Source organism: Camelus bactrianus, chromosome 11 (genome assembly GCF_048773025.1).
Source record: "Camelus bactrianus isolate YW-2024 breed Bactrian camel chromosome 11, ASM4877302v1, whole genome shotgun sequence".
Classification (NCBI taxonomy): Eukaryota; Metazoa; Chordata; class Mammalia; order Artiodactyla; family Camelidae; genus Camelus; species Camelus bactrianus.
In genome coordinates this window covers 25,010,044-25,036,547 of record NC_133549.1, presented here as the reverse complement: position 1 = coordinate 25,036,547, position 26,504 = coordinate 25,010,044, and the positions used below count along the sequence as shown (strand labels likewise).

The window sequence follows — 26,504 nt, the reverse complement described above, 5'->3', positions numbered from 1 at the left end:
TCATCCAATGAGGAGTCCCCTCAGTTCAATTGCCTTGCCTTCCAGTTGCCACACGGTGTCGCTGTTGTAACTTAGCCCTGCATTGGCCAAACCCACAGAGGCTGGGTGGCGCCTCTTAGGTGCTCTGCCCTGTGCAAGCTCCTGGGCTCCGGAGGGAGGATGATCCCGCCCACCTTGGACAAGCTTCACCCTAGGACGTGCCTCTTACTGCTCAGCAATGTCCACCCTCGAGCACAGCTGCCCTGGAAACTTGCGTGAGGACTGGTTCCAGCTCCACTGTCCACAGTCTCCTGGAGCCTTTCCCTCCTTGGGTATCAACAGCCCTTTCCCTTTAAACTCTTGAAACATAATGGGTCTTATCATATAACCTTCCCCAGGTAATGAAACCATTAGGTTGCACCAGAGGAAATGACTGTTTTTGTAGGTAAAAAAAGATCTTGGATAGTGGCCATTTCCTGTGCTTCAGCATCACACTTGCTCATTCTCCCAAGGAGGGCCACAGGCAATAATTCAGAGGTGATTAACCTTCCTCCAGGAGTGACCCTAAGTGATTCCTGGGTGAGTGTCTGGCACCTTGTGAGAAGGAGTAGAAACTCAATAGCCTAGAGTTTTAACTGCTATCCACTGGCTCTCAAACTTAAGCCCAAATCAGGATCACCTGCAAACCTGGTTAAGCACAGGTTGCTGAGCCCTACCCCCCAACCAAAATTCTGATTCCGTTGGGGTGGGGCCTGAGAGCGAGCATTTCTAACAAGTTCCTACGTGATACTTGAGAAGCACTGCATTATGGGAGAGTGCTGTGTGAGTGCCCCGGCTTAGCGCTGTTGGGGTCCAGAGAAGGAGCCTTCTCTAAGGGCTGGGCTGGGCTGGGCAGGAAAGTCTCCTGGCAGGGGTAGGGGAATGGCTATAGAGGCCATTCCAGGTAGGGGCAGAATTCCTGAGTTGAACCTCTCTGTGGCAGAGCAAGAAGTCAGCCCAGGCCTAGGGGTGGGTGTTCACTAAAAACAAGGTTGGAGAAGTTCGGCCAGACTGAGGAGACCTTGGAGGTCAGGGGAGGGGTGAGATTTTATCCTGTAGGTAACAGGAAGCTGGGGAAGTACTTTGTGGTTGGTTTGTTTGCATTTAAACAAGGGCTTATGCATGCAAGGAAAGAGTTCTGAGGAAGTCAGGGCCTGGATTAGTGCACTGGAGCAGGAGGCTGGAAGGGCAGTCAGGAATGAATTGTAGTAGAAGGATGGAGGCTAGGAAACCAGCCCAAGGTAGAACCTGTTACTGAAACAAACTCAGGTTCACCTGCCTGACCTGCAGCAAAGCCAATCTGCTGACACTGGTTGTGGTGAAGGAACATACAGTGTTTGTTGCAGGGCACCAGGCAAGGAGAATGGGCAGCTAGTGCTCAAAAGACCTGAACTCCCTGATGGCTTTCAGGGAATAGTTGTTAAAGGCAATATTAAGGGTGAGGGTTGCAGGATGCATGATCAGCTCATTAATATTTTTCTGGTTGGTTGGTGATGAGGTAACAGGGTGATGTTTCAGGAATCTCTATCATCAACCTTCTGGTTCCAACCAGTCTGGAGTCTACGTGCTTGGGGTCAGCATCTTCCACCAGGTTGGGGGAAGGTTAGTTTTTGCAGAACAACTCAAAGATGTGTCAGACTGTTATCTCTGTCCCTTCAGGAGGAATTAGGAGTCCTGTGACTCTATTGTTGTAATAATTAACTGCTTGCGTCTGCTCTTTGGAACTCAGGGAAGGTCAAACAAGAAGCAGGGGGACAACGGAGGGGCTTGTACCCGGGAAGGCCCCAGAGGGTCCTCCTCGGTTTCAAGCCCATAGAACCTGGTGATGACCTGGGTGCAGGCAGGGGAGATGGAGTCTAAAAAGATGCTAAGGTTCTAGACCGAGAACCCAAAAGAAAGATCGAAACTGGGATGTCCAAAGTGAGAGATGCTCTAGGGAAACTGTGATCGATTTTAGACACATTGGAGGAAAGACCACCAAGCCTGCTGGGAACCTGCTGGTCTGGCCATTAAGTAAGCTGGCCCCTGGCCTGGGGAGGAGGAGGAACAGTTTAATGGGGTGATGATGGCACGTTATAGCCCCAAATCCTATGATGTCATAGTGGTTTCTATTATTTACACAAGATAACCTCAGGTAGTCTCACTCAAGTGCCTTTTTTTTTTTTACTCTAAAACTATATTTAAGGATATCAAACATGTCAGAGTTGGGGTGAAGGACAGTAAATGGAATTATATGGGGCAGTGTTTTCCAGACTTCCCAGATCATTAAGTGTTCATTAAATATATAAATTCATAGGCCCCATTCTAGTTCTTCTGAATCAGAATGGCTAGATGTGGAACCAAGGAATCTGTGTTTTTAATAAACAGCCTGGGTGACTCTTTCCAGTGATGACATTTGTGAGTAATGGTAGACTGCCTGGTCCACCTTATTGTGAGTTAAAATACCTCATTTCCTAAAGATACATACACCCCAATGTTCATAGCAGCACTATATACAGTAGCCAAGACATGGAAGCAACCTAAATGTCCATCAACAGATGACTGGATAAAGAAGTTATGATATGTTTATACAATGGAATACTACTCAACCATAAAAAAGGAATAAAATAATGTCATTTGTAGCAACATGGATGGACCTAGAGATCGTCATCTAAGTGAAGTTACAGATAGAGAAAGAAAAATACCATATGGTACCACTCATCTGTGGAATCTAAAAAAAAAAAAAAAAAAGACACTATAAACTCGTCTACAAAACAGAAACAGACTCACAGACATAGTAAACAATCTTATGGTTACCAGGGGAAGGGGGTGGGAAGGGAAAAATCTGGGAGTTTGAGATTTGCAAATGTTAGCCAGGAAATATAAGAATAAATTTAAAAAAAACCGAACAAGTTTCTTCTGTACAGCACAGGGAACTATATTCAGTATCTTGTAATAACCTTTAATGAAAAAGAATATGAAGATGAATATATGTATGTATATGCATGACTGGGACATTGTGCTGTGCACCAGAAATTGACACATTGTAACTGACAGTACTTAATTAAAAGAAAACCACAAAAAAACCCCACCTCATTTCCTGACCCCTCCCTCGAAGAGTATGATCCAGTAGATTTGGGGTGAGACCCAGAAATCTATTTTTAGCAAGAAGGCCATGTGACTCTTTTGATAAAGTTTGGGAAACACTGACTAGGGATTACCCTCAAGCCGATAACCATAGCTAACTTTTGTTTGCTCTTCTATGAAGTGTATAATTAAGTCTCAGAAGTCAGGGATAATTAGCATACATTAAACTCCTGCCCCCTCTCCTCTAAGTTCCTCTCCTCTAAGTTTTTCTTTCCATGACTATCTCCTGGGAATCCTTTCTGGATTTGCCGCTGTGCTAGGTGCTGGGGACACAGCCAATAACCCTAGGAGCTCTGGGGTTTCTGCTCCAGTGGGTGAATAGGTTGTAGAGAGGCAGTCAGACATGGAACAAGAAAACAAAAGGAAAACAGACACTTGCAGGTAGCCTCAGGGCTCTGAGAGACACCAGGAGGAGGGTGGTCATGAACAGTGGCAGAGAAGGGTGTGGCTAGTTTGGATTAGATTGATGGTTCCCAAAGTGATGTTCCCAGATCTGCAGGCTCAGCACCAGAGTGGGGACTTGATAGAAATGCTAAGTCTTGGGCCTTTCCGCAGACTCTGGGGTGAGCCCCAGGGATCTGTTTAGCAAGCCCTCCGGGTGATTCCGATGTGCCCTAAGGTTTGAGAATCACTGGATTAGACGGTCAAGGAAGGGAGTGCTAGTTGAACTAAATCTGGAATGATAAAAAGGAGGCGGGCTTGGGAAGATCCAGGTAGAGGGCCAGGCAGTGCAAAGGATCTGAGGTGGGAATGAATTTGATGTGTTAGCGAAACAGGAGACTGATTAGGGAGCAAGAGGTGGGCAGGGGCCGGGTCAGCCAGGCAGGGCCTTGAAGGCCGTGGTAAGGCATCCAGATTTAGGTGACATTTTTCAATAGGACCTCTCTGGTTGCTTTATGGAGAGGCCTTTGCAGGACCCAAAAGTTGTAGGGGTGCCTTGACCTGGGGAAGATAGGTATGTTTTATATGTCTATGTATTGTGGTGTTTGGAGGGTCACAAACCATTATAATTAATACCTAGGATTTTTTTTTTTTTTTGGTCTCCCAAAAGCCAGTTTTCACCCCTCTGGGGATGATACTGGTCCACTGATTATGCATAGACTAAGGTGATAACAGTGAAGATAGAGGAACATATGCAGCTTTGAATATTTGGGATATTTTAGAGATAGAGATGCCAGAACTTGCTGCAGGATTGGATTTAGAAGTGTTGCCGATAGATACAACCGGTGTTTCACATTCTTGTCCCATCCCAGAAAGAATTCAGAGACAAGACGTAGTGGTTAAAAAAGGTGAAGTGAGGATTTATTAAAGGATGGATAGTACACTCTCAGGGAAAGAGTGGGCAGGCTCAGGTGAGCAGCTGCCCTGAGTTTCTTTGGCAAGTTAGCTACATAGGGTGTGAAAATGAATGGGCAGAATATTCATCCGGGAGGGAAGGGTTTGGGGTCGTGTTCCCTGATTATCATCCCAGCTCCACCTTCCCAAAGGGAGGAGGGACTTTTGTCCTTATTTAGTCTGGGTTGGAAGTGTCATGGCGTCGGTGCATCATGGGTACTTCTGATCTGCAAGGCTAATTTTATTGAAATGAGGGCATAATAAGCAAAAGGTTACATTCGGACACTAGAAATTCCTGCCTTTTCTCACCTTTCTTTGTTCTTCTCCAGGCCACCTGTCACCCCAAAAATCATGATCCCTTATCAGCCCCAAGGTTCCTGCTTTTCTTCCTCTGCCCAAGGATCCCTGTTACTTACATGATGTGTGGTTTCCTGCATTTGGCCTGTGCCCCTCCTTTCTGCCCAATTCCTGCCATTTGGTCTGTGTCCCCCTTTCTCTGCTCCTATCTATCTGCCTGCTCTAACAGAAGGAGGGAGAGAAGAATTAAGGAAGATTCCTGAAGTTTGGGCTTGAGCAGTTGGGTAAATGGGACCATTTGCTGAGATAGGAACAGCTGGCTTGGTTAGGTCAATTTGCTGAGTTCCGTGGCCACAGATCCAGCGTCCAGGAAGAAATCCTGCTGGTACCAGGTGAATCCAGCCAGACAACAGGCTGACATCACGAACCTGGTCTCAAATTCGGGGAAATTTAGGATGGCCCATGATCTTAGAGAGAGAAGCAGGGTTCTCCTTTGTACCTCAGGGATAGCTCGTTTCCTGCTATATACCTGTGATAATGTGATTTATAATAAGAAACATATATTTGGTCTTCTTCCCAGTCCTGGCACAGAGCTCCTCAATCCCTTGAAATTTCCTAAGTGATGAGAGCAATCAAGGTGTCTTTTGTTATGCTAATGAAGGGACTTTTGGAACTTGCCTAAAAATGAGGGCTGGTTGCCAGGAGAACTAACCCTACGATTAGACAGATGGAACTGTCAGTCCCGCCTGGGTGACCTCTGGGGAGGGGAGAGGGGCTGGAGGTTGAATTGATCACCAGCAGCCAGTGATTTTAATCAATCATGCCTATGTAATGAAGCCTTCATAAAATCCCCAAAGGATGGGGTTCAGAGAGCTTCTGGGTTGGTGTACATGTGGTTTTGAAGAGTGGTAAGTTCAGGAAGGGCATGGAAGCTCCTCGCCCTCTCCCTACACCTTTCCCTGAGCATCCCTTCCATCTGACTGTTCCTGAGTTATATCCTTTTACAATAAACTAATGACCTAGTAGGTAACATGTTTTTCTGAGCTCCATGAGCCCCTCTAGCAGATTAATTAAGCCAGAAGAAGGGGTTGTAGGAACCTCTGATTTATAGCCAGTTGGTCAGAAGCACAGGGAACAATCTGCAGTTATAATTGGGATCTAAAGCAGGGGACAGTCTGGTGGGACTGAGCTCTTAACCTGTGAAATCCGATGCTACCTCCAGGTAGATGGTGTCAGAATTAAGTTGAGTTGTAAGACATTCACCTAGTGCCCAAGAATTGCTTGTTGGTGTGGGGAAAAAACACCCTACACTGGAATTGTGCAGAATCTTAACACCCAACACCTTAAACACTTGAACAAACCTCATCCTTTTTTTTTTCCAGAGTGGGGATAGAGTTCACTCTCCATTTAACAAACATGGACCCACAGCCCACCACAGGCCAAGCTCTGGGCTTGAGGCCGGAGGTACAAAGATTAACTGGACATGCTGGTCCAGTTGTAGAGAAAGATGTGTAAACAAATCATTCTAGAAGAAGCCTAATGCTATAGGCAGGCTCTGTGGGAGCACAGGGTCAGGAGAGGGGCCAGACTTGCTGGGAACAGAAGGAGCATCCTTGGTGGAGGGGTGGGGCTTGGCAGGTGGGGCTTCAAAACTGAGACATAGGGCTTTGTGGGGAAAGAAGATGGTTCCAGGCAGAAGGAACCGCTGGAATTAGATTTGTAGGAAACAGAGTTTAGGGAGGACTAGACTTACTAGCCTCTTAAATAGGAAATGTCAGAACTTCTTTAAATACAGAAAACAGGAGATGTAGCATATTCATTAAGGTCAACATTTTGGATCTTTCAAAACTACAAACTGAGAACAAAAAGTCCTTGGTGTTTGGGTAGCAGCAGCTCAGGGAAGGGAAGCAAAATGGTTTGGGAAAAAAAAATGCAATCCTGGGCTTCAAGGATGCTTCTTACACCTCACTCCCCACTGTCATTTGTGGACTAAGTCCGCTGCCCGTTGGGCATTGGACTCGGAGCCTAAACACATACCTCACCCAGCAGCTCTGTGTGCATGAATGCAGGTGACCTGAGGGGCTCAGAGACGTTAAGGAACCTGCCCCAGGTCACACAGACAGAACGGGGCATGGTGGGGACTAGAATCCAACTTGGTTTGATGCCTCCCAAAGCCCAGGCCCAGAGCCGTTATGCTGAGTTCTTACAGGTGCCTGAAAGCATTTGTGCTGTGTGATTTCCATAATTAGAAAGCAAACCCCAGTCTGTTTTTAAGATGTAATTTCCCTAAAAAGAAGGTCAATTCTCAGACTCAGAGAAAAGAAACATCAAAAAGCTGTGATCTGTCTTATGATCAGTGGCCAGGCCAGCCCTTCGTGACCAAGCCCCACATTTCCTAAGCAGTAGCAGTCTGGTCCTTGCAGACAAAGCTTTGCAAAGTCCCGGGTCTGCTCACAAGCTCCTGCCCAGGCAGGCTGTGTCAGGCAGAGCCCAGTGCAGCCTCCACCGCCTGGCCCGCTTCTGACTCCTGTACCTCTGGCAGGAAAAAAACACAGCCAGGAGGAGGGAGGGAGGGAGGGAGGGACAAAAGGAGTGCGCTCCCCGACTTTTGACACTGGCTGAAAAAGAAGGTCATGTGTCGAATTAGGTGTGTGTCTGTCTGTTCATCCAGTTTCCACGGAGCCTTTAAGAAGTGGATGAGAGGAGTATTTTTCCATTCTGAGACAGTACTTGGAAAGTAGAGAAAAGTTGAAAGTGGAGGGGGAAAAAAAATCACCAACAGTCCCACATTTTACAGGCACCTGTGCTTAAAATATTAGTGTGTTTCCCTAGGGCTTTCTTCTTTTTTTTAGTACTTTCTTGATTGATTGTGATAGCTGTGTGTATATATACATATATAAATATAAAAATATATTTAAACAACATCGATATGCATATCATGTAAATATATTAATATAAATGTAACATATTTAAATCATTAAGAAACCATTATTTATTTATTTATTTATTTATTTGTTTGTTTATTTATTTATTTATTTATTTATTAAGAAACCATTTTTAGAGCAGTTTTAGGGGAAAACTGAGTAGTACAGAGTTCCCACACGCCCCTCCCTCCTCTGTACCTAGTTCTTTCTCTTACTAACATTTTGCATTAGTGTGATACATTTGTTACAATTAATGCACCAATGTTGACACATTATTAACTAAAATCTATACTTTATATTAAGGTTTACTCTTTGTATTATACTTTCCATGGATTTGACAAATGCTTAATGTCATGTATCCACCATTACAATATCGTGCAGAATAGTTTCACTGCCTTAAAAATCTCCTGCATTCCTTCTGTTCATCCCTCCCTCCCTCCCCTGGCAGCCGCTCATCTTTTTTACTGACTCCATACTTTCTTTTTTTTTTTTTTCTATTACCTTTTTTATTGGTATAAAATACATACTATAAGTGTATAAATCTGAGCACTTGATGTATGTTTACACTTCCGTGTAATCACACCCAGGTCTAGATCTAGGTTACCTCTGTCACCCCGGAACATTCTCTCATGTGCCTTCCCAGTCAATACCTCTTCCCAAGCATAACAGCTATTCTGACTTCTACAACCATTGATCAGTTTTGCCAGTTCTTGAAATTCGTAAAAAATGGGTTTTACAGTCTATATACTTTGGCATCCAGTTTCTTTTACATACTGCTACTTGATTTTTTAAAGTCATTTTTTATTGTGGTTAAAAAAAGGCATAGCATACAATTTACCATCTTAACCAATTCTAAGTACAGCTCAGTAGTGTTAAGTGTAAGACACTGTTGTGCAACCAATGTTTTTATAGTTATTTAAGGTAGAAATTGAGGTCCTTTATTTGAGTCCTTCTTTTTTAATATAGATGTTTTAGTGCATTGAAGTCACTCTAAACGCTACTTTAACTGCATCTGACATTTTGATATTTGTATTTTCATTTTCATTTGGTTCAAACACTTTCTAATTATCCATTTACTTTCTTCTTCGACTCATAGGCTATTTAAAAGTATATTATTTAATTTCCAAATAGTTGGAGATTTTTCAGATATCTTTCTGTTATTGATTTTGAATTTAATTTCATTGTAGCCAGATAATATACTTTGAATAATTTAAATCTTTTAAAATTTGTGGAGTTTTTTTATTGTGTAGGATATGGTCTGCCTTGTAGATGTTTCATTTGCACTTGAAAAGAATATAATTCTGCCCCTGTGGAACAGTGTTTAATAAACATCAATTAGATCAAGTAGGTTGATACTGTTGCTCCAGTCTTCAGTATTTGTACTGATTTTTTTCTACTGGTTCAATCAATTATTGAGAAGAGTATGAAACTATTCGGTTATAATTGTGGATCTGTCCATTTCTCCTTTGATCAGTTTTTGCTTTATGTATTTTGAAGCCCCGTTATTAGATAGACAAACTTGCAGAATGCTTATGTCCTCTTGAGGAGCTGAACTCTTTGTGTCATTATGATGATCTTCTTTATGCCTCGTAGTACTTATTGCTCTAAAATCAACTTTAATAAAATGTACACACAACAGATTTCTTTTCGTTAGTATTTTCATGGTATATCTTTCTCCCCCTCATTCTCTTACTTTTAACCTATTTGTGCCTTTTAAGCAAAGTTTGAGGGACTGCCTTCAATATTTCTTGAAAACTGATCTGTTGAATTCTTATGGCTTTTGTAAGTCTGAAAAAAATCTTTAGTTCATCGATGTTTTAGAAAGATACTTTCACTGTGCAAAGAGTTCTAGGTAAGCAGTTTTTTTTTTTTTTTTTTTTTCTTATTGCCTTCAAGATACTGCCCCACTGTGCTGTAGCTTGCATTGTTTCCAACCAAAAATCTGATATCTTCCTTAAGTTTGTTCTTCTATCTTTTCTCCCCTCTGGCTGATTTTAATCTTGTTTTACTTTTTCACTGGTTTTAAGCAATTAGGTTATGATATGCCTTGGCGTAAACTTCTTGTTTCTTGTGCTTGAAATTAGTTAAATTCTCAGGTCTATGGGCTTACAGTTTGCATCATATTTGGAAATTTTGCAGCCATTATTTCTTCAGATAGCTTTTTAAATTTCTCTGCTTCCTTTAGGGGCTCCAACTGCACATACATTCAGCTGCTTGAAGTTGTCCTACAGCTCAATGATGAGCTGTTCTTTTCTTTTCTTTTTCTTCTTCTTCTTTTTCAGTCCTTTTCTCTGTTTCATTTCAGGCAGTTTCTATTTGATATGTCTTCGAGTTTACTAATCTTTTTCTCTGTAATGACTAACCTGTTATTAATCCCTCCCGATGTGTTTTTCATTTCAGGCATTGCAGCTTTCATCTCTAGAAGTCTGATTTGGGTCTTTTTTATAACTTCCATGTCTGTACTTATCATGCTCAGTCTTTCCTCTGTGTTTCCTCCTGAACGCATGGAATTTACATTACTTTTTGGAAAGTCCTTGTGTACTAATTTTATTATCTGCACAAGTTCTGGGTTGGCTTTCATTGAGTTTTCTTTTCAGTCTGGGTCTGTTTTACTGCTGCTTTGCATGTCAGACACTGTAGACTTTATGCTTTTGGATTCTGGATATTTTTGTATTCCTATAAATATTCTTCAACTTTGCTCTGAGATGCAGTTATTTGGAACAGCTTGATCCTTTTGGGCTTTACTTTTAAGCTTTGTTAGGTGGGACCAAAGCAGGATTTAATCTAGGGTTAATTTTCTCCGCTTCTGAGGCAAGACTTTCTTAGCACTCTAACAAATGTCCCATGAATTATGAGGTTTTCCACTCTGGCTGGTAGGAATGGGAATTATTCCCAGCCCTGTATTAGCTTTAAAGATTCTTGCCTATAAATCTTTCAGGTGGTCTGTACCTAGTCTCAGGTGGTTTCCACACATATCCATGCTGATCAGTATTTTGCACATCTCCAGAGTCCTCTCTTTGTTCAGCTTTCACTTCTTGGTACTCTGCCTTGGGAACTCTAGCTGCCTTGGTCACCCCAGACACCCAGCCCCATCCCCTTAAGTCAGGGAGACCACATGGCTCCAGCTGGGTTCCCCCACCCTGGGCCACTTAAGGTCCTAAGCTGGGGCGGTAGCAGGGCTTACCCTATTGCCTTCCATCTCCAGGGATCTCTGTTCTTTTTTCCCACGTCTCCTGCAGAAGCGGATCCCCCATCAGTCCAACCCCCTGTTGTAGTTAACAATTCTTTATATGACACTTTCCAACCCAGGCTCTCTGAAAACATCTAAAAGCCACCGTATCAAGTTTCTCTAATTTTAGGTGGAAATGCAGCAAAACACTTGGCATTTATTTTGGGAGAGATGAGGAGGCCCTTCTAGAGAAAAAGAATTATAAGAGAGAGGATCCCAGGGCCAAGAGTTATTTCTCTTTTCTCTTGGAGAGCAGCTTGTACCACAGACACTTGCCGTCTCTTGTGTCTTTTTACAGCCTCAAATGCCAACTCTGACAGCACTAAATCTTCCCAAATGCGTCACTACAGCTGTGTTCGAGCTGAGAAGGAGACTAGAATGGTCTTTATGTCTTTGACATTGAACCGACTTGGCCCCTACGAATGTTGACTCACCACACACACACACACACACACACACACACACACACCCCATGTAGACGAATGGGATTAGAGAGAGACAGACTTCAACAAAATGGCTTGTGGCTGGGACTTAACCTAACAAGAAACCCTTAGTCACATTTTGGAACTCAAATCTCTCGTAGGTGACACGGGTAACATCTTCTTGTTCAGAGAGTGGTCCGAATGGCTGAAAGACTTCTCCATCATCAAGGGACAATTCCATTATGTTCCCTGTTTTGTACTTCATTGACTAAGGGAGGAAAATTATTTTACTACGTGTTAGAAGTCTTATCAAGAAGGAACATAAAGGGAGGGGAGGGTACAGCTCAGTGGTAGAGTGTGTGCTTAGCATGCACAAGGTCCTGGGTCCAATCCCCAGTACCTCCGTTAAAAAAATAATAAAATAATAATAATAAATTTAGAAAAGAAGAAATATAACAAAAACATATATACCTCTATCTGTTGTCCAAAATATCCTTGTGGTGTCAAAATAAAATAACACTCTCATAATCCAAGGACATGGACAAAATCGTCATTTGCATTTTTCCACGGATGACTGGTGGGGTTTAACTTAAAATTAAGAAAATCTTCATATTCTCAGTTAAGCATTCTACCCAATTCCTTGATTTGTGCTTATTAGAGTTTTAAAAATCTTTCTTGATTGTGAATAAAAGTAGATCTCTCTTGTAATGGGATTGTAGTTTTACCTTTGACACTTGATCATTAAGAAATGTACAAATGATTGGAAGTAATTATTATGCCAGAAATGCATTTAAATGAATTCCTGTTTTCTTGAGACAGTATCTGCATGCATTTGAAGTACAGTGACAGGCAGACGGAAGGAGGAGACACAGAGTCCCTTCCAGCTACCGGGAAGGCCTGCGTGTCACACTCCGAATCCAGTGCTGAGATTGAGAACCACACAATTGGGTCAACCCCACGTGAGGGTTGCTGAAAAAATTGGTTAGAGGACAGTTTTTTGAATCTTCTTTGGAATTCAGGTGCCTGTGCTCTTTCTGCAGAAAAGAACCCTAGTTTAACCACGTGTGCTTCATCTAGTGCTTCTTACAGTATCTAAAGGGGGGAGCTTCTCTATTGCACACGTAACAATCATGAGAAGCACTGAGTTCAGTATTTAAAAGCCTCTGACAGAAATGTAAAAACAGAGGGCTTATCTCATGCAACTCTTGTTAGACAGTCATTAACAATTGACCCAGAATGACCTATCATAGTTTGTCCAATCACTAAGTTCTCCAGGAGATTGTCTTCTTAGGCTGTCTTCCTAGCTTGAGAAGGAAAAGGAAAAAAAAAAAAGAAAAGCTGAGAACTGGGCCTATTCTAGGGAGAAGAATACATCTGAGAAGGATGATTGTTCACAACTTTGGAGCATCTTAGTTATCAGACTTAAGATACACAGGGAGAAAAACACAAAGCAAGGCAGGAATAAAGACACTGCATGCGCTAGGTGGTTACAGGAAATGCAGCTGTGTCATTGTGAAGATCTACACGGTCCCCAAATTCGCCAAATTTATTCTGATTTCATGTTGGGAAGAACTGAAAACATTCTGGAGCCTTGTTTACTTTCTTTGGTCAGGGTCTCAGCCTTACTTCTTCTCAAGAAACCTCACATGCACAACATGGCCTGTGAATGCAAAATGCATGAGTGTGATGATTTCATGTGGGGACATTGTTCATCCTTTGAATTAGACTAACTTATGAAAATTACAAATCATTCGCAGGCTTCTGTCCTTTATAATTAGTAACAAGTCACTTGCAGTGCACCCCTTAACTCATCAGACCCCCCGGTGCACCAAGGGACATGTGGTGGAGTGGTGCTGCCTTAACCTCATTTCTTTGACCGAGGCATTTAAACAAAAGTACTTTGCCTTTTCTGGGTCCTGGTTTCCTCATCTGTAAAATGAAAGGTTTGGCCTAATAGATTACTAGAATGCGGTGATCGTATGGAAGAAAAGAACTTTCCTTATCCTTAGGTCAAACCACCATGATTTGGGAGCCTTTCTGCATATTTAGAATCCTTGATTTGGGTTCAATTGTATTTGTCCATCCATCCATCCACCCAACTATCCGTCCAACCACCCATCCACTCATACGTTCATATATTCGATGTTTGCTATACGCCAAGCACTGGGGAAACAATATTGAAAAGAGGCGAGACCCAGCCTCCATTATACTCCAGTGGGGGAGACGGTCATCAGTGCATGTCCGTGGCAGCTGTGACTAGTGCCCTCACTAAGTGGGCCTGTGGAAGGAGACCTGATTCCAGAGGCCAGGCCAGGGAGGCTTCCCTAGGACATAGAGATTGGGGCTGAGATCTGCAGGGAGAAGCAGGAGGGCTCTCAGCTCCAGGCAGATGCAGGGACAATGAGGTCTCTGTGGGACGAAGCAGGAAGGGTAGGCTGGGGCCACAGCGGGCTGCAGACTCGGGTCACCGAAGAAGCTTCCTGTGAGGGTGACAGGATCAGGCTTTCATTTCCAAGCCGTTGCTCTGGCTGCAGCCTGAAGAACAGAATGCAGGATGCAGGGGCTGGAGTGAATGGGAGAAGAGGCTCCGATGGTCCAGGAGAGGTGAGGCCAGCAAGTAGAGGGAAGCAGGCAGCGGCAGAGCCCTGGGGCCGGAAAGGGCTTGATCTTGCTTTTGCACCAGGGACTCGAGTCTGGTCTTGAACCTCTCTATAAATGTGTCTTCATATGTGCAGTGCTGGGCGGGCATCCACTCTGCCTGGCTACTGAGGGGATGAAACGTAATCATAACTGAAAGTACTTGGCCTTAGTAAGTGCTCAGTACATGGCAACTCTCCCTCTTGACGATTTTGTTCAATGGTTTTGCTGGTTCCCTGAAAGCCTGGTAGTGCAGGGGCCAAACTTGTTTTTCCCTCCACCAGCCTCCTTCCTCTTTTTGAGCATTCCTAGTCACCTCGAGTGTGTCTTCAGAACTGCGCATTTAGGAGCCCATCCAGATGTGACTGTCTCCAGCTAGGGTGGTGGAGAGGGTCTTTTCTGCACCCCTGTTGTCTGCTCAGGCCTTTGCTGCAGCACATCACCCCTCTTCTTGTCCCCGCACCCCCTGCTTCTCTCTATGTTGTACTGGGGCGTCTGGTCTGCACCAAGGAGGCTGCAGTCCCTGGGCCCTCCCCACCTCAACTCAAAGGCAGGGCGCCCTGCGGGCTGAAAGCCTTCCACTTAGAACACCGCGTTGCCCAGCCCACAAGAGCTGCCTTTGGATTCTGAGCTGAACCGCCATCCCACACATTCTGATTCAATCTTGAAGCACAAAAGGACATTATGTAAGCTTCAGTTAATGCAGAGCCCTCACAGATCAGTTCTCAGAATTTTTCCCGCCCTTGGGCAAACCTGCTCCTGGTGAGTAACTTTAATCTGGTTTTAAAAAAAATTGCTTCTGATGGGCAATCATGAAGATTGCTGGTGCTCAGTGTGTGTGAAATAAACCAAGGCTGGGTCCTTATTTTGAAGGAATCTTGTGCCTCACACTGAGTGGGAAATGTGTTCCTAGTTGCTCTCAGACCCACAGGTCTTCAAGATGCCCAGATTGAGTGACTGTATCACCTTGTCCCCAGTCGGTCATGACTTCAGGCCTCCCTCCTAAAGGGAGGCCACACACCTGTCCTGAGCCGGCAGCTGCTGTCAGAGGCAGGACCACTAAGTGGCTTTGTTTGTTTTATTACAGCACAGAGAGGGCTGTGTTCTGCACCTCCTGAACAAGCAGATGCAAGTAGGGGCACTTCATTTCTGAATTACTCACCACTAATCTCATTAGCTGCCAAACGGTTTGACTCTTAGTTAATGAGTGAGACACAGTTAAGTGTGAAGTGCTTATTAAAAGGAAAATGGCCAGAATCAGGAGGGCAGAGTTGCTGGTTCTGGGACATTCCACTGAGTTCCAGAAATCCTGCTCTGCAGAGGCCAGTCCAAGAGGTTTCACACGTGTCAGTCAGTACGGGGTCAGGGCTCTCCGTGGGCAGGTCTGTCCCTGTGACCATTTGAGGATTGGAGGGTTTCACATAACTTACTCTCTGAGTTTTCTCTTTTTTGCCCTTGTCAGCTTGGCTTTTGGTCTGAAAATGCTAATCTGGTTGAGACAGTAGCCAGCTCTCTGTCTTGGGTCCACTGGAAATATTTTCAGTGTCGTATGTGTAGGAACAGACGTTAAATCAGGGTGACTGGTGCAGTGACGTGTACACACCTCCTTCAAGGATGTCATATGATGTCGTGTACATTTCATAGGTGAGGGCCTTGGCGAGAGGCTGCACTGGAGCCAGGTGAAGAGCCTCTCGCTCTCTGTGTCGGTCCCTTTAGGCTGCTACTATAACAATACCATAGACCGGACATTTATTTCTTGCAGTTCTGGAGGCTGGAGAGCTAACATCGAGGTGCCAGCAGATACCATGTCTGGTGAGGGCTCACTTCCTAGTTCACAGATGGACGTCTTCTCTTGGGTTCTCACACAGCAGAAGGGGCAAGGGAGCTCTCTGGGGTCTCTTTTATAAGGGCACTAATCCCTTCATGGGGGCTCCACCCTTATGACCTAATCATCTTCCTGAGACCTTATCTCCTAATACCATCACCTTGGGGGGTTGGATTTCAACATCTGAATTTTGAGGACACAAACATTCAGCCTCCCTCCTTGGAGGTTTTTATTTTGGAGGCAGCAGAGAGTGAATAAGAAGACCATGGCCCATCAGATTCAAGCTTACCCTCTGTTCTCAGGGTTCTCATCTGCAACACGGCAGTGAGAATACCCGTCTTGCAGGGCGACTGGCAGAGTTAAATGAGATACCCCAGGTGACGCATGGATGTCCAGTGAATTTCATCCATCATTATTTTCCTGACTTTTCATTTTGGAAAATTTGAAACCTTAAAAATGTTGAAAGGATAGTTCAATAAATGCCCAGGATAGCTATTGTGTTAGGCTGCTCACACGGCCATAGCAGACTGCAGAGCGGGCGGCTTCAAGACGAGAAATTTATTTTTTCACAGTTCCAGAGGCGGAAATTCCTAGGTGAGAGCGCTGGCAGGGCTGGTTCTGGGGAGGCCTTTCTTCTTGGCTGGCAGGTGGCGTCTTCTTGCTGTGTTCACCCGTGGCCTTTTTGCCTGTGTGAGCGGCTCCTGGTGTCTCCTCCTTTTATTTTTTTAAAAAATTAATTTATTAAAAATTTGTTTTTAAATTGAAGTATAGTCCGTTTACAATGTGTTGATTTCTGGTGTAGAGCATAATGTTTCAGTCGTACATGTACATACGTATATTCGTTTTCATATTCTTTTTCACTATAGGTTACTACAAGATGTTGCATAGAGTTCTCTGTGCTGTACAGAAGAAACTTGTTATTTACTCCTCCTCTTCTTATAAAGACATCAGTCCTGTTGGGTTAGGACCCCACTCTTATGACCTCACTTAATTACCTTGTTAGAGGCCCTGTATCCAAATACAGTCATTGATTAGGACTTCAACATACGGATTTTTAGGGAGACACAACTCAGTCCGTAACACATATTTCTAAATTTTAACAGAAATGTACTTCAACACTCAATACTTCATATACAACAGTATGTGTACTTCATATATGCATCTCTCATAAATGAATGTATACGCATTGCCCTGCATGGAGAGCTAGAATTTTGGTAGTGACATGTAGAGTAGACTCTTTCCTCTGGTCACATTCAGAACACTGTGGGTCCAAACGACCCATGCTGGAGAGGGTGTGGAAAAACGGGAACCCTCCTGCTGCTGGTGGGAATGTAGTTTGGTACAGCCATTATGGAAAACAGTATGGAGATTCCTCAAAAGGCTAAAAATAAACTTACCATGTGATCCAGCAATCCCACTCCTGGGCATATATCTGGAGGGAACTCTAATTCAAAAGGACTTATGCACCCCAATGTTCATAGCAGCACTATATACAATAGCCAAGACATGGAAGCAACCTTAATGTCCATCGATAGATGACTGGATAAAGAAGCTGTGGTATATTTCTATAATGGAATACTACTCAGTGATAAAAAAAAAGAATGAAATATCATCATTCTATGTGAAGTAAGCCAGAAAGAGAAAGAAAAATACCATATGATATCACTCATATGTGGAGTCTAAAAAAAAAAAGAGGACACTAATAAACTCATCTACAGAACAGAAACAGACTTGCAGAAACATTCTTATGGTTACCAAGGGGGAGGGGGTAGGAAGGGATAAATTTGGGAGTTTGAGATTTGCAAATGATAACTACTATATATAAAAATAGATTAAAAATTTTTCTTCTGTATAGCACAGGGAACTATATTCAATATCTTATAATAATCTTTAACTAAAAAGAATCTGAAAATGAATATATGCATATATATGCATGGCTGGGACATTATGCTGTATACTAGAAAATGACACATTGAACTGACTATACTTCAATTAAAAAAATAATAAAAAAGAAAAAAAAACCCACTGTGGGTCTATTAATATGTAAATATATGTGTGTAACAGTTACAAGAAGATTCCATAAAATTTCCTCCCAATAACAATTTTAAACAACACGGTAAAAACCTTAGAAAAACCATACTTCTGTTAACTTTGCCTTGGGCAATGTTTCTTGATAGTAAAAGGTACACAATCGTAACAAATATATAGAATCACAGCTGCATAAAAACAACAAAAATTGCACCCCCTAAAAAGTTGTGTAGAACAAAAAGGAAATTCACTAGAACACTTTAAGCAATGAGCATGTGGGAGATATATTTTCTACATTTTCAATATTTTGTATTGGCCATGAATTATTTTTAAATTTTAAAAATGCACTTAATTAAAACTATATAGACTTGAGAAACACAGTCCAAATACGGAATGTGGTGAGCTATTTTACAATAACTGGAGAGTTGATTATCTATAGCCAGTCCTTGTTTCTGAGCCATGTTCCCCCAGGTTTCCTTCATGTTCGTAGTTTTTCTCTACACATTGTACGGCAAAGTAAGTTCAAGGTAGGACAGATGTGGGTATGAAGGTAATTCAGCTCTGAGGAGTTTTACATATAGATCATATGCAGAAATTCCACAGCTAAATTGAATTGATTTTGGGTTATGCTTCCAAGTACCATCCACTGGATTGTAAAGAATCAAGTTAACCTTTTATCAAGAATAGCTCTTTATTTCAAAGCACAGCTTTGCCCAGTTTTGCTTTTTCCCTGAACCTCTGAGGGTCCCCAGGAGTGTTTGAGACCTGTTTGTAAACTACACAGAACTTGTCCAAATCCTCTATTATGGTTTACAGTTATTAAAAATGTTCTAAGTTTCCCACATTTTAGAAAATCATTAATTTGTTTCCATATTTCCCCATTCACACCACTGACCAGCATAGAAAGCCTCAGACTGAAAGTTGGAGAGTCTCTGCAGTGATTTTTGGAAAAAGTGAGGGCATGAGGAATGGTTGTGGGGTGGTGGGTCTGGGGGGTTCCCTTCATGGAGAGGAGTAAACTGCATGAGGATGCCGTGTGGTGCGGACTTCAGTGGGGAGAGGGTTGGAGTGATTCTGCCTGTGCTGTGGTCTGTCCTTGGCACCTGCAGGAACAGGTAACACACTAAATTTTTTCATTGTTGGCAGCTTCGGGCACAGAGGTTCCTGCTCCGCTTCTGAGGGTGCTGCCAGCGTGGATCCCTGCATCGTGTCCCCAGAGGTGACTGAGCCAAGGAGACACCCACAAGAAGCCAGGGGCCCACAAGTTTCTCCACTGCCCAGTCCCCTGAAGCCCTGGGAGCAGGAGTGTCCCTCAGCCTCCATGCCCTTTGCTGAGGGCCCCCCAGAAGGCCGCTTGGCAAGTCCAGCAGCAGCACCTGAAGACTGGCCCCTTGTTCAACCCCCCTGGAAGGAACCTTCCCCAGGTGCCCAGGGAGATGCTCCAGCAGCCTTTGTCCCCAAGGGGGACAGCTCTACTCAGCGCAGTGTGGTTGCAACCGTCCCCAACACCGGAAGAGAGAGAGACCTGAAGGAAGAAGAGAGGCAGAAAGTGTCTTCCTCCAGTCTCATTGACCAGTTGCCAGAAATTTCACCAGCAGCTCCCAGAGAGCCGATGAAGGGACAGCTGTGTGGAGAGGATGCCCAGCCTGGTGGGTTCGAGTCCCAAGGGAAAGAGGCTGTAGTTGGCTTCCCCCCGCCAGAGCCTGGGCAGGGAGCGCCTTCTGGACAAGTGGCCCCTAAGGTGCCTGCTGCAGCCCAGCCAGGACAAGAGAGCTCAGCTGGCCTGGAAGAGCCTCCCCCAAAACCCGAGACCCCGACCCCACAAGATCCAGCCCCCAAATGTCAAGTGGCAGTGCTGCCTCAGGATTTCACCGATGATCCGGATTCCCTTGGGGCCTGCCCTCCCAGTAGGAGCAATTCAGAGGCTGCCCAAGAAGCCGAAGCGAAGGCTGCTTCCCAGGAAAACTGCCAGCAACAAATGGGAGCTCATCCGCCACCCACAGAGCTGCCCTGGGATTCGCCGAGTCCTGCCCTGACGCCGGGGGCCAAGGGCACCTGGGAGGAGACGCTGGGTGCCCGAGATGCTGAGGGTCACCGGCAGACAGGGAGGCCAGGAGCCGAGCCTAGTCAAGATGTCTGTGCAGCAGCAGACGAGCAACCCGAGGGGGCTTTGCTTGCGGGCACTGAGCCTTTCCCACACGCAGTGACCGAGGACACGGGTCCAGCTTCAAGCCTCACTTCACAGCCAGCTGCTCCGGCCTCTGTTGCTGCAGGACAACCCAGCTGGTTGAACAAGGACTTGGTTTCTGGGGCTGAGATGCCTGGTCTTACAGATCCAGCTAAAGAGCTGGCAGAAGCCGGGTTGGCAGTTCAGGAGAAGCTCGCATCAGATCTTGGAGGAGAGGGAGAGGGTCCAGAAAAGGGCCCCAGAGAGGTTCCAGCCCCTTCACCCCAGGAGGAGAGAGGGGAGATCTTGAATAGGGAGCAGAACAACGAAGTCCAGCAAGGGATTCTGCCCCCTCCCCCCACCAGTGCATCAGATGAAAGTGTCAGAAAGTCGCTGGGGCCGAAGGATGAAGTCAAGGCCCCTGGAAGCCCAGCTGTGCTTAAGGAAGAAAGCAGACTACCTGGCGCCGACCCTAGAGGACAGGAAGAAGCCCCGGAGCCACCTGACGCTGCGGGTCCTGGGAACCTTCGGGAAAAGCAACCCGAGGCCTGCGGCTGCAAGCCTGACCCAGAGGTGGGAAGGGACCAGGTTTCCCAGCTAACTAGCGATGTGGAGAGGAGAGGCCTCCCCAGCACGGCCGCTGCACAGCCACTCAGAAAGGACATCCCCGGGCATGGGGACAGGCCCGGCGCTCCTTCAGAGGAGGCGGCTTGGAGCTCGGAGGCCTGTGGGATGATGGGAGAAGCCGGAGTGGTCCCTGAGTCTGACTCACTGCACCGGATCTGTGAGCAGGACCCTGTCCCGCCTTCTGGACCGGATGGAGCCGGTGAACACATTCTTCCCGAGAGAGCTGTCTGGGAGGGGCCAGGACTGCAGACTGAATGTCCTGACACCCTTCAGGACGTGGTGGGGTTGGGGATAATGGACTCTCTTCCTGCTTTAGAATCTGACAAACTGGGTTTCCTGTCAACTCCTGCTGCCGAGGTCATCCCCAAAGCCCAGGAGGCGGAGAGCACATCTGAATTAAAGGCGAGGAGCCACCCATCTGAGCAGAGGCCCGGCAGCTGTGATGGGGAGAGCTTGCTGACATCCCCCCAGCCCTGTGGGCTGGGGCGTGATGCAGCTGCACAGGAAGTCCACGCTGATGGGCCGCCTCCCCCTAAAGAGGGGAACTTGGCAGTGGACTGTGGGCTCACGACACTCAGCCTGCAGCAAGATCAGCAGGGAAACCTGTCCTGCCCGGGGGACAGCGGGATGCGAGAAGCTGAGTCAGAGAGGTCCTCGCTGTATTCTGAGAACTGTCCCCAGCCATCCCAAATGGACCCAGAAGGATCCATCTTTGATATGCTCCCGGAGCAGTCCCAACGGTGTGAGAATGAGAAAGAGACTTATCCAAGTGGTGCTGATTTTAAGAACCTGAGTGCAGATTCCACCCCAACCCACATACCTGTGGAACCTCCGGAGGATGTGCCCCTGCCTGTTCAAGGAGGAAAGGAGCAGGCTTCTGGATCAGAACTTCAAAGTGAGCTCTCCGAAGGCAGTCTGTCTGATGCTCCAAGTTCAACTCCTGGGGACACAGTTCAGGAGAGTCCTACGACAGAGCAGTCAGAGTTGTCAGCACCAATGAGCCCGGAGTTGCCTGCATTGGGGGAGGATGGGCAAAAGGGAGATCGCAGCGGCAGCCAGCCCTCTAGTGTCTCACTTCCTGCAGCAGACACCTTACAAGACCCTGCTCTTGAAGGTAGCCTGAGCAGAAAGGAAAGTTGCTGCACTGCGCAGGGGCCAAACAAGTCCCAGCAGGAGCTGGTTGATGGGCTGAAAGCCGGCAGCCCACAGGAAGAAGCGCGTCTCAGGGCTGAAGATGCTGAAGCAGCTGAAGCTCAGCCCCCGCCCCAGGGCTCGGGCAGGACAGAGAAGGCAAGTGGGGACACAGTGATGGCCCCACCTTGTTGGCCTCACTCAGTAGTTCCCCTGGATGCAGCTCCAGCACCTGCTGGCCCCACTGTCACTCCCAGCCAGGATGCCCCTGAGAGAGACACATGTGATGAAACCCAGGAAGGCAGACAGCAATCAGGGTTGGCCCCACAGAAGGAAATGGAGCGCCCCACTGCCTTGGATGCAGAAACCCAAAAGCTTCCTTCAAGTGTCCTATCAGCTGAGGATCAAGGTGCAGAAGGTGAGGCTGCCGAGACTGGTGGGAACACTGATGGAGGAGACCTGGGGATGCAGCGGGCTCCGGAGGAGTCAGAAGAAGCTGTTCTAAGCAGTGGCTTCTTCCAGACAAAGCAGTGCCCCTCCTCTGGGGAGGAAGCTTCTACCTGTGCCCTGGGTGAGCCCTGCCAAGCTGAGCAGCCCTTGCTCAGCTGCCAGGATGCCTTGCTGCCAGCCAGAGAGCTGGGTGGGATTCCCAGGGTTGTCGTGGATATTCCTGCAGCCCAGGCTGTCCCCGACCCAAAGAGGCTCCTGCCATCCAGGCCACCAGAAGAGGCTGCTCCTGACACTCCTTACCTGCATATTGATGGCGCTGCCAGCACAGGTACAGAAGACAGTGGGGTGAAAGCTGCTTCATCTCAAGGCCCCACAGCTCCCAGTGAGAGCCCCTGTCCCGTACGGGAGCCCCTGCTTGTCTTGGAAAACGCCTCCTCCATGACGGTGCCTGAGGGTTCCCTCGCCTCCCTTTCACAACCGGGAGCCGCAGATGGGGAAATCTCTGCAGCACAAGACCCCAGCGGAAGCCCCAAAGCTGGGACCTTTGAGGAACCTGTGGACTCTGTGCCCTACATGGACAAGATGCCACTTCTGGCCAAGGGTAAGCAGACCACAGCGGAGGAGAGAGCGTCAAGAGCTCCCGGTGCAAGTGCCAAGCCCAGTGAAATTCCTGCACGTCCCACCAGGGAGGGGAGCACGGCAGGTGATGTAGCGAGGGAGGCAGAGAGTAACAGGGAGAAGATGGTAGACCCTTCCAAGGACCCGAGGTGGGGAGCAGCAGTTGATGTAGATGCAAGCTCTAAGCAGCCCAGCATGGTCACTGGGTTCCCTGACTTCAGGGAGCACATCACCAGGATCTTTGAGAAGTCTGTCCTGGGAGCACTGACCGCCGATCGGCTCCAGAGCACACTGGGAGAAAAGGCAGGAGCTGGGAGGAGTGTGACGGGCAAGGACCTTGCCATGCCCAGCCCAGGGAAGCTTCCAGATGGGATTCAAGGAGTGGCCGTCGCCCCTCTTCCCAGCCCTCCTGCTGGACTCTGGGTAGACTCAAACGACAAGAAGCAAGAGTTGGCCGTAGAGGCCGAGATTTCCTGTCTGATTCCCCAGGATCCAGCTCCAGAAAAGCTGGCCGCAGAGCAAAACCTGCCAGGTGCCAGTGTGGGGATGGAAACGAGTGGGGTCCCACAGAGGCTGACGGAAAGTGAGACATCGGAGGGGGCTGGGGAAGGCAGGCCCGGGGCTGGAGGCCAGGCCCCTGCACAGCAGGGAAGCTGCCGGCAGGAATCAGCTTCCGGTCTGCCTTCACAGGCGACTTCTCCAGAGATTCCTGTTGCTGACTTGCAGGTGGCTCCCCAGAGCCCTGGAGAAGGGCACTCAGTTCAGGACGACAGAATTCCTTCTGGAAAACAGCACCAAGACACATCCAGCAGCGATAGCCAACCCAGAGAAGATGGTGCCTGGGGCTTTTCTCCCATGCCAGTGTCCACCTCTGCCCTGGGAGCATCTTCTGTCCCCGGGGACGTTCCTACTGGGACCGGGGCCATCAGTGAGCCTTGCACCCCAGACACACTTAGAGGTGAGAGAAGGCATGGAGGTGCGACTGGGATCTCAGAAACACAAAATGCCCTGGGCAACCAGAGCGCCCCGGAGCCACCAGCTGGGGAAGTGGCAGACACTCGCCCGGAGCCCGGCTCGGTAGCAGGAGCTGCTAGGGATGCAGAGGGTGACGTCACTTTGAGCATAGCTGAGACCAGGGCACGTGCGTCTGATGACCTGCCTGAAACAGGTACTACGAGAATGTTCTCCAGTGCCGCCTGTGCCTCGGTGCTACCAGGAAGCCTTGGGGACGCAGGCTGCCCTGAAGGGGATCTGAGGATGGATGCTGCAGCCGTCCTGAGCAGGGACAGCCCGGCCGGGCACCTGCAGGCCGAAGAGCAGCCCGAGCCTGAGCTCCCTGCTCCCTCTGGGGACAAGAAATTGGGTGTCTCCTCACCTCCAGAACCTGACGAAGCTGGGGACCCAAAGATGCAAAGCCTGGTTCCAGAAGTGCTCAACACTGAGAGGTACTTACAAAAAATAAACTCCCACCAGAATATGGGGTCAGCCTCAAACGTGATTTTAAATCGGGTGGATTTTAAAAAGCCAATCAAATAGATGGGTAGTTTTTAAGAAGCTAAATTTTCCATATCTAAGTGTCTAAATTTACCTGCTTAACAATCTCTGGATGTGCTGAGATTCTGAAAAATGTGAGAAATGGGCTGGAGGCGTGGGAGCCAGTCTGTGTGACATGCCTTACTCCTTTCCTGTGTTCTTTGGTTCATCTAACTGAAACTGTTTGAAAAGCATGAAATGTGTACAGGCTGGCAGTACACTATAGGGTGATATGTTGTAGTCAATCAGATGTTTTTCTGGAGTGCAGACACATCTGCTTTTGAATATGGATTTATTTATACAGAGAGGCTTAAATGAGCCCTGAGCATCTCAAAGCTGTTTAATGCTTGAAGCTAATTTTTTCCTAAAGATTTTGGTGAAGTGGCCACTTTAAGCTTTAATTAGGAAATGAGCATTTCAGTAGGACATGGAGAGAAATGCCCTTCTTAATATTTATTGCTTAAAAAAAATTTTTTTTTTTTTAATCCCAGAAAGAGCCCTGGGTCTGGCCCATCTACCTTACCTTTAGTTCCTGAGAAGGATGCTCCAAATATCACGGGCGAGGTCATTTCAGATGAGACCAGAAGTGCAGCAGGAGCAGAAAGGTCAGTGAAAAGGTATGAGCCTTTCGAGAACCATCGTGCCTTCCTTTGGCAGAGAGACCCTGGATGTGCTGCAGAGGAGAGTTCTGCTTATAAATGAGTCTTTATCTAACACAGAAACACAGAGCCGTTCCCATTCTTTATTCAGGCAAAGCAGCGCTGAGCCAACTAGGAGCTCCATTGCTGTAAAAGGGATTGAGTTGCTTTCTTACCTGAGCTCATCTCTTTTTTAAAGTTTTATTGAGATGTAATTCAGATACCATATAATTCATCATTTAAAGTGTCCAATTCAGTGGCTTTTAATATATTCACAGAGTTGTGCAATCATCGCTACAATCAATTTTAGAACACTCTCATCCCCACCAAAGCAACCCTGCACCCCTTAGACATCACGCCCCATGGCCCCTGCTCCTGAGCCTGACACCTCATAACCTAGTTCATTACCTTTTAAGGCAAATGGGTTCAACCTCGATTTAATCTCAAGCAGGAATGTCTGATCACCAGCAGCAGTCACACTCCAGAGAGAGCTCGAGATTAGGGGATAAATGACAGGTGCAGCTGGGACTCCCAGACCTTGCCACTTGCAGTGTGCCTACCTGTTCTTTCCTAAGTGAAATGCCGCCTGTGCGGCCACCAGGCTGCTGCTCGGAAATTACATCCTGTGGGGGAAATGGAGGTACCGCGGGCACAGACACATTCTGAACAAGCTTTGCAGCATCCTTGGATCTTTGGCTATTCCAGAGCTCTCCACGTGTGTGTGTGTGTGTGTGTGTGTATGTATGTGTGTGTGCATGTGCGCAGAGGCACACACGTGTGTGAGCAGGGTGGGGTTGGACTTTAAATTAGTACCTGTGGCCGGCCAGTGTATCCTACCAGACAGCTACAGGCGTTTGGTAAATAATTTGATTCGTATTTTGCACATGCTGAAAGAATGCATGATCACCTGTTTTTCGAGTCTGAGCACTTCCACCGCCACCCAGCTGCCTTCCCTGCCCTTACGAGGGTGACTCTCCTAACTCTGGGCCAGCGAGAAGCAGGCGCTGCTGCCGAGACAGACGCGAGTTTCATGTGCATCGGACACTTGTCTCTGCTGCTGACTTAGCAAGAATTTCCCTGCAGCCTTTGCTCATATGTATTTTTGACATTCCCAGTTAGAGTGTAGGAAAAAACGTCTAACTCGGAAAATCCTCCCCTCCCTGCGAATGTTGTATTAGCCCTTCTTCAATGGCCCTGGATGATTTCTCACCTTCTTGGAGAACAAGAAGTTCTCAGGACCCTGTTGGCATACAGGAGTTCAATAAATATTTCATGGCTCATTGTTTTAATCACTTTAAGTTTTAAAATGATAATTTCTAAATTCATATTAGGAAATTTGTAAGGTATAGAAGAGTATAAAGAGGGAGACAAAAATCCACAACCACACCACCTAACCATTACTGTTATGTATTATGATAGTGTGGTTTTACCCGCTGCTTTTTTCTGTTTAAATAGCCGGAGTTGTATTTCCACTGCCATCAGAGCTCCCTGCAAACATA

At 46.5% G+C, this 26,504-nt stretch overlaps 1 protein-coding gene across 13 annotated transcripts in view; it reads left to right on the top strand.

Moving 5' to 3' along the window:
* Positions 1-26,504, top strand: part of TACC2 (transforming acidic coiled-coil containing protein 2) — a 196,543-nt gene that overhangs the window by 41,517 nt on the left and 128,522 nt on the right. For 9 of the 13 annotated variants that reach the window (XM_045506512.2, XM_074373512.1, XM_074373507.1 and 6 more), the window contains 2 exons: positions 18,988-24,279; positions 24,859-24,984. In XM_045506512.2, the coding sequence (XP_045362468.2) occupies positions 18,988-24,279; positions 24,859-24,984 (5,418 nt within the window). The remainder of the gene's footprint in view (positions 1-18,987; positions 24,280-24,858; positions 24,985-26,504) is intronic. The other 4 variants (XM_074373514.1, XM_074373513.1, XM_010969896.3 and 1 more) reach the window with 1 other exon arrangement.